Raw genomic sequence first — 16,646 nt, 5'->3', positions numbered from 1 at the left:
GCCCTGGCGATATCGAATGAGAGTCAGTCGAATTCAAAAGTGAAAGCTCTTCTCTTCGCGACAGCCTGCATTCTAACGGGATACAGCGGGGACGGGATAAGTGAATAAAGCTTCTCTTTCAAAGCACCTTTTGCTGTACCCAGCGGGGAGCGTTGGAGGGAAAATAGAATAAGAGCATTGTTTCTTGGCACTTGTTTCGTTTTGCAACGTGAGAGACTGTGAATCGTGACACCGGTCTATTAAACGTACAGCAATGACTTTGCTAAAAATCGGGGACATTGTTGAAAGAAAAATGTTTCGGTTTACGGAGTCTAATTAATGCTTTACTTACAATATTGTCAAGTGCTTTCTAGTTTGAAAACGATTATTAGAACTTAAGAAGTTATATGAAAGTTCATATTAACGTGAAATCTACTATGTACACAAATAGGTATAACCTGTACATTAAAAAATAAACGACAAGTAAACTTTCTATCATCCTGAATTTCGTTTCTTTCCTAAGTTTTGTACAATTAATCGTATAATATATAAGGTCTTCCAAAAGTTGCGGAAGCGGACGAAATCCAGTTACGCTCATTGGCTCGACCACCTTGTATCATCTGATCTTGCCTATCATTAGTAAGTGTTTGTCCTTAATAACTCCTAAACGCAGCCACGCATTACATTTTCCCTGAGGAAAAAATTACTTCAAATGACCTCAGAAACCCTCCATTTTCCGATTGCGAGATACTTTTGGGTTATCCTGTACATTAACCTCTTAGGCACGACGCGCCGTTATAGTGGCTTTCGCGGATGTTTCCTGCTTTACTCAATTGTATTATTAGTTATTAAAATAAACGATTAAAGAGAAAGTGTACAATACACTAAGAAAAGAATATATATAACTAATGCTATACTATACTATAGCTATACCAAACAAAATATATATTCAGAAAAATGTTAATTTAGTTATGAAAAATTTCATTCGCACAAAATCCAGCTGCGCCTAAGAGGTTAATCAATACTCATCAATTATTTAGTCCACACGTGTTTAGTTTTCTATTTCGACACAAAAAAGTTGCATTAATAGGTGTCGCCAATATGCTGTCTTCGCAATGAGTGCACGTCGAACGCATCGCAGTACCTACCTGAGTTTCCGCAAATTGGAAGCTATAATTGCGTCAGCTTTATTGAAACCTACCTAGAGAGGGGCAAGTCCCGCGAATGCATCCTCCTGGTTGTTTTTCCTTGGCAAACGTCTCCGGATACTTCTCTCCGCCGCCATATCTCGAATCCTTTGTGTCCCGAGGGGACTTCTTGGCAAGGTTCCGGCGGTTCCACTTTAGGAGCGGCAAATAATTATGAATTCGGCACTGACAGCTACCATTCTCGCAATCGTGGCACCGAACACTATTCACGCGTATACCTAGTATTTTACGTCGCATCAACTATACTTGCGGTTATTAGCGACGAGTTTTAGTTGGGGATATTAGAGTTTACTGTATAGGCTTGAATTTTTCAGGAATGAGATAACTTGTCCTATTTGTTTGCAGTTATTAAGGTTATCGTGGAGGTTTAGTTTCATTTTGTATTTAGCGCGGAATTCTGCGTACTTAGAACAATTTAGAAGAATGTGTTTTATCGTTATTTGAGAGTTGCAAATATCGCATAGTGGACGACTAGTTTTGGAAATTAAAAAGGAGTGAGTTAATTTGGAATGACCTATTCTAATCCTGTTTATCGCTACTTGTTGTTGTCGGTTGAGGTTCGCTGTGATGGAAAGTTCCTTGAGGAATCCCTCGTGGATTTCTAGGGCGTGCGGCCTTGCAAAGTACTTCCATTCGTTGTTCCAATGGGATAGGAGACGTTTTTTGAATACTTTTTGAAGATCGGCTGGGGTGGTTTTGTGTGCGATTCTTGGCGGTGACAGGGTGGTCGCTTCTCTTGCTGCTGTGTCCGCTTGGTTATTTCCCAAAATACCGACGTGAGATGGTATACAGGCAAGGTTCATTTTTTAATACTTTTATTTCGATGAAAAATTCAATATAACGATGATTAGAATAGTTAATTACATGTGAAATTTCGAAAAACTCATAAAGGAAAGGTTATCGATGCAGCAACAATTACTCCAACGTACAAAACTTTATTGCACATTCTATTTAAAAGATTGACAATCGACGTGACGTTTGGAATTTTTTTTTTTAATAAATATTTTGAAACTAATATATGTCAATATTAAACGTTATATTTGTATTTATGAATCTACAGAGAATTCTTGGACGTTTTTTTATTGAAAATTACTAATTCAATTCGTAAATATTTCATAAATATTTATGACCAGTAGAAGCATCATTGAAACATTTCAATGCAATGTTTCTCAAGATCTGATCGTAAAAGAAATATTTCCAGGACTTTCTTTTGATATTTTATTGATTTTTCATGCAATTTCGTTAACCCTGAAGCATATTTGTTTTGAATCACCTGTCACAGAAATTCCATTAAAAGCTATTGATATTCGTAACCACCGTAGTGGATGATGCGAGATATGAAACACGTCAAAAAAAAAATTGTCAAACCGACGCGTGTGTAGTAGTTAGATGAAAGTTTTTTACACGAAAATACCGCACATTTTCTTGAAACTTTAACAGGTTTCATGACGTAAGCAATTTCAAAAAAAATTGTTTTCATATAAAAAATATGGAAAAGTTGTGTTACGCATCAAAAACAGTGAATCATTTAATCCAACGATGACCAACCTTGTACCTGTAAACTTTAAAATTCGAACACCCAATTTAGGCTGTTCGGAAATTATTTTTTAACGAGAGCGTTGTATTCGTGGGTCGCAAGTAAACAATGGATGGACCACATGCAACCCGTAGACCGTGGTTTGCTGAAAACTCTGTCAATGTTGTACAAAATTATGTGTTTGCATATACGTGTCTGCTTCCGAAGTCTCATATCAGTATTTGTATAAATAAATCAGTCAATGTTATCAAATAATGACAAATAGAAACAAATAATAATGTTTATTCGAATTAATGAAAAACACACGTTTTTTAATAAAAAGAACCTTTCATTTTAAAATTGTTTTGAAATATTTAAACTTTATGATTCAGGACAATAAATACTGAAATCATAAGGTTCCACAAAATCCGAACATTTTTGTTATTACAACAAAAACGGGGAAGTTAACTATAACCAACGTTACTTTAACCTTTTCGCGCTGTAAATATTTTAAAAGCTTTCGATGTATTCGGAAGATTTTAATCTTCTACGGTTCGAGATTTTAGGATGGGTATTTCTTGTATAATTTAACAGCAACTTTAAAATTTAACAAAAATTAAATTTACTCCGAGCAGTAAAAGATAAAAATCATAATGTATAATTTCCTTGATAATAAAGAAGAAACAACAGAGAAAAAATCTCGGCGATTCAAAATATCTCGTTGCAATTAAAAATACAAGCAGATTAAAAACGGTAGAATAAATTAATATGTGACTTCAAAATTACATTAAACTATACTGAGCTAACAAAAATTCAGTTTTAAATTTTCTAAAAGAATAATATCAGCTATATACAGTTAACATATCAATAAACACGTGTGCACATGCGGACGAGTAACTCGTGACAATTCATGAGAACGCGCATTTTCGATTCGAACAGTCGCAATTTCTCTCGAATTAAAATGTTCGCATGTTATCGTTTATCAAGGTTGATTTCATACGATATAAGTATACGAATGTTTATTTTGTACAGTGAAGAGTACCATCTGGATTGATCCTCGTCGATCGTCACCTGTTACGCGTGCAAATAATGCCGGTCCTGGATTTATAGGCACCGTTCGATCCCTTTAAATCACTCGTCGACGTGACGAGTTTTAACAGAGGATTTATCCATGTAACGTTTACACGGGGACCCGGTAACAATCTGCGCGACGAAAACGGTGCACGGGAGGGCGCGAGAGCGCAGGACGAACCCGAGAGCAACTTCCGGGAAGTGTCTCGAAATTTATGAAGCTCTCTCCGCGACGCAACGGGATCAGCGTATCGATTTCACGAGCCGCGTCAACATTGGCACCGGGACCAAGTGGATAACGAGGGTGGGTGGCCATTGGCCAACGGTGTTGGCGAACTTTTCCTGCGAGTCCCGCGCGTTTTCCATCAACCCGCTGCGCGCGCGAATTCCGCGCGAACACGCCGTCCGGATGAGCCGTGTAAATTCGCAAGGCGTGTTCGTGTTCCGGCCGCTTTCATCCGAGTGCAGCCGGACAATCGTAAAATCGGAACAGCCGGGCTTATTTCGAGTGCAGTGGGGACACGGTCCGGCATGGACAAAAGGGTAACCTTGACGCGGGAAAACGCCTGACTTTTCTCCTCGATCGATACGGTCGTAAATTCACCGAACAAAGTTCCTTCGAATAGACTTCGGACCTGTGAATCTCCGAGGTCGTTCCGTTCTCGATTGATGACTGAACTTAAATCGGTCGTTCGGTGGCTGAAATTCGATGTACTCGCAGCGGATGTGGAAATGTACAGGGAGGAAACAAATGTTCGATCTTCAGAACAATAAAGATCTATTTCATAAATTCCTTCTCAGAATTCTTCCAATAATCGTATGTATTATATTCCATTGATCATGGGTGACAGTTCTCTGATTTGATAATATTTTCAGAAATATGTCACCGAACAAACCTCACTGACATCACTAACATACTTTTATAAAATGCAAGGTGCGGTGAAAGTTCTATCTCTTTATGAAAACCGTTCCTTTCTTCCTACAAATGTTCAGTTTCTAATCTATTTTGGTTCCCAAATTCCTTATATATTTTTGTTCATTTATTAGTACTGTTCGTGTTCGTTTCTACCTAACTTAATGGAAAAAAAACTATAACGAGGGGGTTACGAATATGGAATTAGAAAAAAAGACAGAGATGACGGTAAAATAAAAAATTAAAATGATTGTTATTAAAAGTCCACGAATGAGCTAAGCTTAAGAAATGAATTTTATGAAATGCGTGGAACGAAATTATAATAACCAAGATTCTGACAATCATTACTAACTTTCGAAAAGCTCTTCGGGAATATATTGCAACAGGAATAAATTTTGAACGTTTTATGTGAATTTTATGGCTCAATATCGTGATAAATATATTTTTTAAACTAGAAATATATATAAAATATTAAATTGAAGTATCCTCATTTTAATATGGACAGAGCTTTCTTTTCATCCTGTATATTCATCTTGTACCGCACCATGATTCTAGAACGCGATGCAACGTAGATACACATACGCGACAGCGAGTTCGCCAATATTTTATTACATTCCACATTTTATTAAATTTCGCCATATACAATACAAAATAAAAATTTGTAAAATATTGTCCTACATCTATCATGCAACTCTGTTTGAAGTTTTCATTTCTGTTTGAAGAGAGTACGCGAGTCAAATCTAAATAAGCAATTAACCCCTTACGGTACCATTTTCTTTACAATTATTATGATTAGAATATTTTCGATCGTACTAATTTCGTGGAAGGAAAAGGAATCTACTCATCTACTCGAATATTTAAATTTTGGTGACAAAAGAATAGAAATAGATTTCTCCTTAAAAGAATGGATGAACATTCATACGTAACAGCATATTGTTATAAATCTCCATCACGAGTCTAACTCGTTAAAGTATGGCAAGGGGTTAAGGCGCGTATAAATGTGATCCCGTCGAATATGTAGAAAAAATATGACCGACCGGTTCAGTGCAGTGCAAAAATTTCTCATTTCATTGGCGCGCTCGGTCGAATCCGATTTGCGTCTAGGCGTGTGCAGTGGATTGACCGCCCGTCACAGTATCATCCTTTAAGAAGATTAACTCCTTTCTCGTCACTTTCAGCCACCGCGAAAAGTTTCCCCGACACGGTTTCGTAAACAAATTTAGTTTTGGCTGGCTGGCTTCCACAGGCGGGATCTTGTTTTCCCGGTTGCCGCCAGTCGCTTTTCAATCGTCGTAAATGTGTCGCACGTTCTCATCGATCCGAGAGGTTTTGTTCTTTCAGCGGCGTTGCTGGTTGCTTGCCCTTGAAGGTAAACTTCTTCAGAGGATGTCTCGTATTGATTTTTAAGAAAGTTGTTTAGAACGAATGCTTCGCGGTTCGACACTATAACTAATAAGTTATCATCAATATTGTTATAATAATAACGACAAACCTTGAATCGCGAGACTCGTCGCAATTTTATTGGCATGAATCCAAGATGGAGAGGTCCCCATTACGTTTTTATAAGGTTTATTGCAGTGTTAGAGTTTGTAAGGTTAAATTCAATGATACCTGGTTTTGTGAGCGGATGGCTAATAGATTTTGATATATTGGGTCTACCGGAAAATTCTGTCTGCAAAGTGAAAGAATATAATCAATTTTTCGTTCATTTCAGAATATTGTACAATTTAATTTCGTTACCTATGCCCTCTAGCCAGCGTGACGGCAATTTGTAAATAATATTTTTGGAAAATATTTTTCGATTGGAATTTTCCGGTAGACCTAATAATTAATGTTAAAGTTGTTCATAAAGATCCCAGAAAGACGCGATGGTTCAGGTAGGCTGGATTGAACATTCCACCTTCCGCCATTCCTTAATGTTTCTGGTATTGCGCTGGTGCGGTATCCTTTCGCTCGCATCACTGGGAACGCATCGGCTCCGACCGATGATGCCTGAACTGTGCATCGATTTACACCGTGCGTACACTCTCTCGTTCAATTCGAGCCGAATCACTCGCGTTGGGATGCCGGTTTAGAACGGGCATTGCATACACAAGTGTAGTTATACATATCCGTGTACAAGCCCATGTACTTCTTAATATACGGCTACGCAGGTGTACACGTGCACGAGTCTGAAATACACGGGTAAACGTGTATTTGTTATGTGTTTTAATTCCGTCAGAAAGTAAACACTTTAATTTTGATTGCATTATAAAAATAGATTATTAATTCATTAAAAAGATTTCCAAATAATTCGTAATCGCCTTTTCATTTATCTCCGCATCAATATTTACCTTTTTATCTCAGCGAACAATAAGACACATGACAAACACAACTTAATAAATTAGATGCTCGAACTTATAAACTATATATAAACATCTCGTTAAATATTAGAACTAGGACGTATAAATCTCTCTACTGATTTACGATACAACAAATAGATCATTCTGTTATTTAACTCTTAACTGTGGACATGGAATCTGACAGAACTATTGTAAATTTTAGTTCTTGTTTTTAGCAAAAGTGGGTCTAGATGTTTTTACTTCTAGTGCCGTACCTTCTCCTCGTCATCCCGAACATATACAATTTATTTTAGCGAGTCGTTATCACAAATTCGGATTTCCCTTCGGTTTTCAATTTTTGTAAAGTTTAGTACGCGGCAATGGAATCAATTGTGTGAACATCCTGTATGAAGGAACAAATAAAATAAATTTTTTCCAGGCTTTGCCAATTAGTTTGCCGGAAAATTGTTGTTGTGTGAATATCCATTGTCCAGCTCAAATGATTACGACCTCAAAAGAACGGCTTGCGTGTTCTCGATTAAATGGATAGCCATCAATTATCGTCGATTTTGATTTTCGTTTGCAAAAACGTTACTCGAAACATCGCGTTTCGGAGCAATTAATTTCCATACAGATTTCCAAACGTTTCTCGGAGATTCGCCGCAGCCTTGGAAAATTAACAGCTCCGCCGTGTTACGCGTGCGTCGAACTTCCGGTACACAGGTCACGGGTCCCGTGTGGCACTGGATCACGAATCTATTGGCAGCCGCAGGATCGAGAAATTGGATTTTTCCTGTCGAACCGTTTCGCAGCAACCATAGAGGCCCAATCCTTGACAACTAGCGAAATCGATGCCTGGTGGCACTTAATTGCTCCCCTTAACCTGTCCCATGTGGCTTCATCCCCCCTCCGGTCGTGGCTGACTCTGTCGGCGATGATGTAATTACTGGCGCGCACGTTTAACGGTAAATTTACCGGAAGCTTATCCGCTGGTCTTTGCCCTTTCGGGTAATTAACGAGCCGAAATTAACGGACAGTCAAGTGGGCATCAATGAGAGCGGTAACTGTGAAACCGAGTCGGGGTGAAAACCAAAGGACACGCGGATCCTGTTGTCATATATTTCGTGCGTCGCCAAGGTAATTGGAAACAGAGACGTCAATCGTAGCTCACGAATTTAATTAAATGTTTGATCAAATCCATGACGGTATTTTATTCCATGGGACTCGTTACGACGCGACGCAACGATGAGTGAAACTTCAGCTTTTGTTCGAAAACATACACGAATTGTGTCTGTGCAGTGAATCCGTCTTCTTGATGAAGAATCCTCTACGTAACGTTTAATTTTTAAATTTTAATTTTTCATGATGTATTGTATACATCATATCATTTGACGCATAATTTGAACGCGTAATATACTCGATAGTTTCTTTCATTATTTCTGCAACGAGTCACGTTGTACGTCGTTACACAATTTCCTATTAAATCAAACATCCCTTTTCTATTAACTCGATATATGAACCGAATATCCAGTATAACATACTTTACACTGTAACGCGCAAATATGCAGGGTGTCCCAGTTTTTAAGGTTCAAATTTTCTCATAACTTCTTAACAAAGCTCTATATGATCTATGTTTACATAACATTTTTCTCTTACTTTGTACCATAGGATACACTGACAAAATTAGAACCATAAAAAGTGGGACACCTTGTTTAAGATAAACAAATTTTACATTTACTTACCAATGTATATCTTCGAAATTAAATGAAAATCGATAGATTGAAAACTCATGAGAGCTAACGATGAGATTAGTATTATAAAACTTGACAATTTATAATTTTCCGATAAAGGTAACAAGCGAAGTCTTGAATCCGAATTAGTGCTTGCGGCGCCAAGCGAAGAAATTTTTGCGAGACAAGTGCCAATACGAGTAAAGTGCCAATATAAGCAGCTTAACGCGAGTTTCGTATATTAATTACACCGTGTAAATACTTCTGGAAGGATCCGTCGAGTGTTACTGTACATAGTCAAATAACCCAGTTTCCCTCTTGCGATACAAACGAGCAGTTTTCATCTAGCGGAGAACATATCAAACGAATTTCGTTACACGCGAACCCGAGCCAGATAGAAAATAAACTGAAACACGAACAAACTGGAAAGCTTCCGTTCGGCGATCCGTTCCACAGATTCTGCAAGTCCGCTGGGATATTTAACGAATGACTGTAATTAGGCTTCTCTTCGTAAAATTTCAACTTCGCAGACTAAACAACGCGGCCGCGTTACATTAAACACCATTAATATTTGAGGCGTCTTGTGGATCGTGGGCGCGTTCAACGTTTTACCTCGAAGCGCGTAATTCCGTATCGAGCTTTGCGCGTACACGTTTTCGCGAATAGCGGACGAGCGCCGCTCCGTGAGCGCGATAGAAGTTGGCTTCGTGTCGAAGTATTTCGAGGCTCGGTACGCTTCGCTGAAGACTGGCACTGGTAAACACGTTCTTTGCAAGCAGCCGAGCATATCTTCCCCGAGTTCGTTGCCTCACAGCGTGCTTTTTTCTGCTGAATCGCCCTCCAAACGAGAGAAAATTAAGCATTCGGACTACAGAAGATCCACTGGTACAAACTCCCACTGTTGCGTTGCGCCATTGAAATTTTTCTGGAGTCGCCGCTTCGGCGATTTATACATGGTGTTTCGTCTGAAGATACTTTCTGGCAGTTTACAAAGCGTGCACTGGCTACAAGACATGTGTTGGTAAACTCAAAAATTTCTTTTCTTCGACTTGCCGTAGATGCAAGCGAACTGTGTGCCATATTTTCGTTCCGTAGAATGCTTTGTTCACATTAAAAAGTTGTTTAAAAATATTCTGTTATATCTCGTTTTAATTCGTTCAAAGCGTACATACGGAATTAAAATTTTAGTTCTCGCATTACGGTGAACGTTATGGAGCTTCCAGTGCAGAGTGCCGTTCGGCTTGTTGATTATTCCGCTGAAATTGAATAAAGGAATCGTAAATTCATTTTATGGGATTACAGGATTCGATACGGCAGTGCAAGTTCGGATCGCGGAGATTGATTTATAATTCAACGGTGATCAGGTCCGACGACGGAAATCACGAGCGGATATCTCCAAAAAAGGTAATCTCGTGATAGAGATCATCCCCCAGTGAAATTCCTCGTCGCTTAATCTTTCGGCCGGTTGTTCGGCCGAGTTCTCAAACTATTCGAAGAGTTGCGAACGCAAAGAACTTATCTGTTTAGGACGACGGGCAATGCTGGCGGATCTTTATACTCGGACGATAAAATAAATCGGAGTGTATCATCATTTGCCGGCGGTGTGCATGCCGAAAATGGTTAGCGACGCGGGCCGTCTCGCGGAACAACTTGCCGCGTGGAACAAATTATGGCAACGATAACCAGAATTTATGAAGGTCCCTTCGATTATGCCGCCGCAAAGTGGTGAGACAGAAGCTCTAACGAGTGCTGAATTCTCAGGGAACAGGATAATGGGATTTTGGTGGTACATTAACGTTCTAAATTCGGAGCGCCGCCGTTGCTATTATACTCGAATTACAACTAGCCATCCGTCATTTTTCGCTGGTTCCAACATTTTCCGCGGCTGCGGCGAAAAATTTAAAGTACGTTTAAAACAAAGGGATGTAACGAGCCGTTTTTAACCGTCCAATTATTATGACACAATAAAAGTATATTCGTCAGAATGTAATTGCGTGTGTCACTTCAATCGCAAATAACGTGAAAATCGCGTTCTAAACATTTTATGAAATCTAGCAAAAATACCAAATTTAAAAAATTTTGAATACTAAAGAACTTTTTCTGTATGTTTTGTTTCTCTTTTTATAGCCTTTTTATTCGTGGAACGTATCTCTGCGTAACAAATAAAACTAGCTTGCGATTTTACATCAAAAAGACAAAATGTATAAATACGTGAAGAAGAAAAAATTATCAGCTAAAATATAAATTGAGTAACAACTTGTTTCTAAAAGAGAGCCGATCAAGATAGTTCGATAGTTGATAAAAAAACTCATATTTAAATGAAAATATAATTGCACGCTTTTCTGCTGATTTCATCCCCGCGGCGGCTTTCTAAAATTGTTAAAAATATGGCTTATTTTAAAAAAGGGGACTACCCTATACAGAGTAGGGGGGCTACAGATACTATAAAACTGTAATTCGGCCTGAAGCATTTTCATTCTCGATAAAAATTAAAATTTCGATTTTCAACACTCGCTATTACAATTCTTATTAAAACCATTGCCAGGTGAAGCGTTTCGTTTTTAAAACGTGACGTAAATATACATTACTCTTGAAATTATTATATTAATAATAATCATAACAATAATTTGAAAAAAATGAGTATTTGTATTTTATTAAAGTGAACGACTTAAAAATGTGTCTAAAACGATGATTAAAGAAAACAAAATACTTCTGATCAAACTCACCCTATTAATGACTATATTTCTTTATATCTTTAAGCAATTACACGCGTACAGTACAATGCATAACCAAAGAACACCATTACGAAAGAAAAGTTAGCTGGATCATTCGAAGATAAAAATTAGGAATTCTATATGTAATCATAAGTGGTTACTTTAACGAATAAAACGCTTTAAAATTAAAAAATCCAAGCATTTTTATTTACGATGGAAAAAAGCGACGGAACTTTCTTAATTATCCGGTGACTGGTATCAAAATTTTATTTCAGGCGCTCCTATATATTCGAGACACTCTCGCTGCAATCTGTGTTGGCGGAGAGGAAATTTTCTCCCGCGTAGCAAAACTTACGATGAGATCCGGTGTAAACGAGCCACACAACACATCGGAACGGCTCTTTTACCACTTGTTAAAGTAATCGAGTGGCGAAATAGGAGGTGAGGTAACGCAAGGCTGTGGTCTTTCGAGTCAGGAGCCTCGCGGCGTTTTCATTTCCACTTTGCCTGTATTCCGTTTATTTTTTAATATCCGCGCTGCTCGCGTCTCCTTTGAGAGAACGATTTCACTACCTATCACGGACCGAGCGAGAAAAATGGCAGAGGAAGAAAGAGAAAGAGAGGCAGAAGGATGAAGATATATACATACTCAGGATAAAGATAAATGAAAAACTAGAGAAGGATAGAATATAATGGTTACGATAAGAAGAATACCCGCTGAGGATTGAGAATAAATATGGCTGTCCGCCGAGAGGGCTGCAATCAGAAATAATAAAAATGCATTGCGTGCTTCTGAATAGAGAAAATGGCAAATGCAGGAAATGTAGATTGTTATTGGTGGAGCGTGGTAACAAAGAACAAGCTTCATCGCAGAAAAATGGAGAAAACTAGGTGTCGCAGCGCTCTATGCAGAAATACCTTCTTCTCTGGCTGAGAAGCAGCTCCCCATCCAAAGAAATTGAATATATTCATCACGTAGTCATTAGAATTCTCGTTTTTTATTTTTCTCCTATAAGATACCTTGATTTTAGACTGTAAACGCGTTTTTAATCCTTCAGATTTCAAAATATTCCTTTGGGAATAGCGAGGAAGTTATCAAAAATAAACGCAACATATAAAACAGTCATATGGGCATCAGTTTTATGTACAAATTCAGTTTTCAGAGACGGGGATCATTTAAAGTACATTAACCTACGTTACATTATGCAATCAAAAAATACAGTTCAACGTAAAAACACGTCTACGGCCTTATAAACTACGAAACGAAATGACCTTTCCATAAAAGAATATTCTTCTCTTATCTCGATCCTTTAACAGCGTTCATATTACATGGACTTACTTAAAAGGACCATCCCTTGTGAAAGATGAAAAGACAACTGACCCAAAAGAAATGTAAAGGTAATATTAAAACAAAGGAGCAAAGAAATCCCTCAAACGTAATTATGTATATTATATCTGAAAATCAGAGCATTCGTGTTAGCAAAGTGAGGAATGGTGAGAGTAACAGTTGAATGTTAATAAAAATGTAGCTTTTACGATTATGGCGTGGCTATTTCGATTTCGTTGGTCCTGGGAGCACGCGGTGTGCGATCTCCGAGAATTTCATGGTCACGTGAGTGGGATTCAATTCCGCAGCCAACCGTAATCGCTTTATCCAACATGTGTCTCCGCCTTCCGAAACACTTGGCCCTAGCACCAGCTATCTGGAAACTGCTGTTCCCGGCGGAACGTTCGAACCCGTGAGTTCTTGTCCCGTGTAATGTATTAACTTGCCAACATAAGGACCGGTTGTCCGAGGTTTGAAAGGCAACGCAACCGGCTAATTCAGAACCTGGATACCATCCACGTCAGCCATAACAATCCTTACGGCTCAACCGAGATAACCCTGCCAGACACTAGTCGGTCATTCCACGTGTACGAGCGCGTTTACACCGTGTTACGAACGCTGTAACGAACACCTTTACGACCGCCGATATCTTACTTAAACGCTCGGTCCACCGTTAATGCACCATTCTTGGACCATTGGCTTTTAGCTTGCCGTTGTCAGTGCGGGTGATGATAACGGGAATCGATCCACGGAGACTCCTTAGCACTTTCAGTGCCGCGACTTCTAAAAAATAACAGACAGAATTGTTTGCTCGAGTTTCAGAATGAAATTCTGCTCTAATACGTGTAGCAAGTTTGGTTTGAAACTAAAATATGTGATTAGATTGAAAATGTATAAGATATTTCAACTTCTTAATTTTTATAGTCAGCAAATAAACAATTTATATTTTTCATAATATTTATGATTGTTGAACTTGCATTAAAAATATAAATATTAATATCAGTACTAATAATCTATCTCTCGTATTGGCTACTATAATATTTTGACATTGATTTGAATTCTGCAATTAGCCTGCGGATTTTTATGCGAAATAGAAATGGTCTAAGTTGATTGTAAGAAATATAAATTAGATGAAAACATTATTTCTTTTCTTAACAATCGTAGTAAGCAGAAAATAATGTAACACTATGTTTAAATTCTTCCAATATTTTTTTTAGTTTGGATTTCTTATAATCTACTTTCAGGACAAATATCACGAAAAAGCAATATTTTTATACAATTTTATGCGATGATTAGAACAAGGTGTCGTAAAATCTTTATGAAATTTTCAAGAATCTGCAACTCTATTATTATTGTACCCCTATGGAATAAGAAAGTGAATACCTTCTCTGCTTTAGATGAGCACAACTGCTGGAATCAATAGCAACCATTTGACTATTTCCCTTCTCCAATGTATTTGATCGGTTACAAGTTCAATTTCAACTTTACCTTTGGCTAAACATTCGTGAATTTTATTAAAAAGACAATGTAAGCATTCATGAAATGTTTTACACATTTATAATGAAAGATCCTAAAATTTAAATTCGAATCTGTTTACTAAAATACTCGATGCAAAAGAACACTTTTATATAATAGCTTAATTACTTCTTAGCAATCGTTTTCTGTCTTAAATAATAAAGTTTTGAAAAATTAGAAGCATAAGTGCATTTCTCCGAGTTTGCAAGTCGAGGGTAGGCAAATCACAGATAAATCCTCACTACCGTCTCAGGAACCGTAATGCCGTTATCAGCAATGATCAATAGGTAATTCTCGAATTGGAGTAACAATTTTGAGTATCCATATAGGAAGTTTACGACCTCAAACGACAACCATGATCATACGTTCAGCTTAAGCCGGGCGTTAATGTCGCATTAATGTCGCTCTACTGTCGTTCTACACGCGAATAATCTTAATGGGATGTTCGGCCACCATCTGAATGATACCTCTTTGTAATGGTTTGCCGAACAGTGAAATTATGTTAGTCGATGAACGCATGGATTCGCCTATTACCTTCGCATAAATCGAACGCGTTCAAATTCTCAGCGTATTTATCTTATTTACTTTACTATTTGTCACTTTATTTCATGAAGATAAATGTAGTGATTCAGACTTTTTCTCCAAGGCAATTTGTTATAAATCTTCAAAGTCATTTAATTTTTATCGACATATTTTAGAAGTATTAGTACACTTTTATAATCATTATAATTGATAAAAGATACATTTTAGTTAATTTGCTATAATTTGCAAAATACCGTGATCTTATGACACAGAAACTACAGAATCGCTGTTTAAAATTTTAAGTAATAAATTGCAAATTTCCATATCAAATACAATTATTTATATCAATTGCAACATGCTGTAGATTTTTGTTATAAATGCATTAATTCTGCAGTCCAATAATAAAGCATCCGCAAGTTCAACTGCATTTATCTGTGAATAACTATTTCTATCTGGCGTGCCATGAGGCGGCGTTAGATTCATCATCTTTATTATCCGACATACATAGTTCAATCCACAAGCACACCGCCACATTAAAGAGACTTCCTAAGCTTAATCAATCACTTCAAGACGCGAACGCGAGCTTTCAATTCCATCTGGCGAGTCGGAAAAATTTCACAGCTCATCTACCTCCGCTGCTTAATTTTATTATGACTTACCTGCTATCCTCATCCATTCGCCGTATTTCATTCCGATCAAAGTTCGAGCTTCATATATAAAGATACATCATCCATAACATCGCTGTAACAGATTATTAAAAATTGTTCGGCGTAATATCTTCCTCGTCATCTGACCTTTGCACCGTCATCTGATATACTTTATTATTAAACATGTATAGTATATTCAAATGTCATGGAAATATCGTAGTAGTTGGAACTTTTAAAAAGTTGTATTATGCAGATTTAATAAATCATCAATTATATTGTCACGTTTAACCCATTGCCGTACTTTGACGAGTCTGACTCGTGATTATGATTTCTAACAATAACCTGTTAAGTATCAATGTTATTTTGCCTTTTTAAGCCGAAATAAAATTGTGTCTTTTTACCATTAATGTTTAAGCGCTAAAGTAATTGTAAGCATATTATAAATATTAACTTTATTTCTCCTCTAAAAAATTATTCCAATCAAAAATTATTTAATCATTATAACTGCAAAGATAAAAGTACTGCAAGGGGTTAAATAAACAGAATATTATTCGGAAATATTTTCGGACACTTATTATCGTTATTTATAACAAAATGTCTAAAATCCGAAAACTTTTAATCTTGTAACTTTTGAAACATTGTTTTTTGATTTTCTGGCCAATATTAAAACAATAGAGAAATGTTTCGATTAATTCTTCGTGATTGTGGAATTTTGATCAGAAATTGTGTACATGTAATAAATTATGATAACGCGTCCAGTAGAGTTTGTGATCCAACAATGAAATTGTAATTCTGTTTACAGCATGTCAACAGGTCAAATATGGCGTACAGGCTGTTTTCGGCCCATCAGACCCAATCCTGGGCCAACACATTCACAGTATCTGCGACGCACTGGACATTCCACACTTGGAAGCCAGGCTGGACCTGGACACGGAGGCGAAAGAATTCAGCATTAACCTTTACCCCGCACAAAGTTTGCTCAACGCCGCTTATCAGGACATCATGGAGTTTCTTAATTGGACCAAAGTCGCCATCATCTACGAAGATGACTACGGTGAGTCGATTATATTTTCCTATCTTCGTTATCTGTAAACATTGAAACGAGTATCGACACTAAATATGCCGAGAATTAAAAAAGCTGACTGATGTCTTAAAAGACTATTAAAATTCAATTGATTTCGAT

General features: G+C 37.4%; 1 protein-coding gene across 1 annotated transcript in view; it reads left to right on the top strand.

Moving 5' to 3' along the window:
• LOC144467996 (glutamate receptor ionotropic, kainate 2) overlaps window positions 1–16,646 on the top strand; it is a 211,558-nt gene that overhangs the window by 79,424 nt on the left and 115,488 nt on the right. The window contains exon 4 of the mRNA XM_078177070.1: window positions 16,266–16,517. Coding sequence (XP_078033196.1) covers window positions 16,266–16,517 — 252 coding nt within the window. The remainder of the gene's footprint in view (window positions 1–16,265; window positions 16,518–16,646) is intronic.

The sequence above is a fragment of the Augochlora pura genome, chromosome 1 (assembly GCF_028453695.1).
Source record: "Augochlora pura isolate Apur16 chromosome 1, APUR_v2.2.1, whole genome shotgun sequence".
NCBI lineage: Eukaryota > Metazoa > Arthropoda > Insecta > Hymenoptera > Halictidae > Augochlora > Augochlora pura.
The sequence above is the reverse complement of the archived record's forward strand: the minus strand, read 5'-3'. Positions and strand labels throughout refer to the sequence as shown.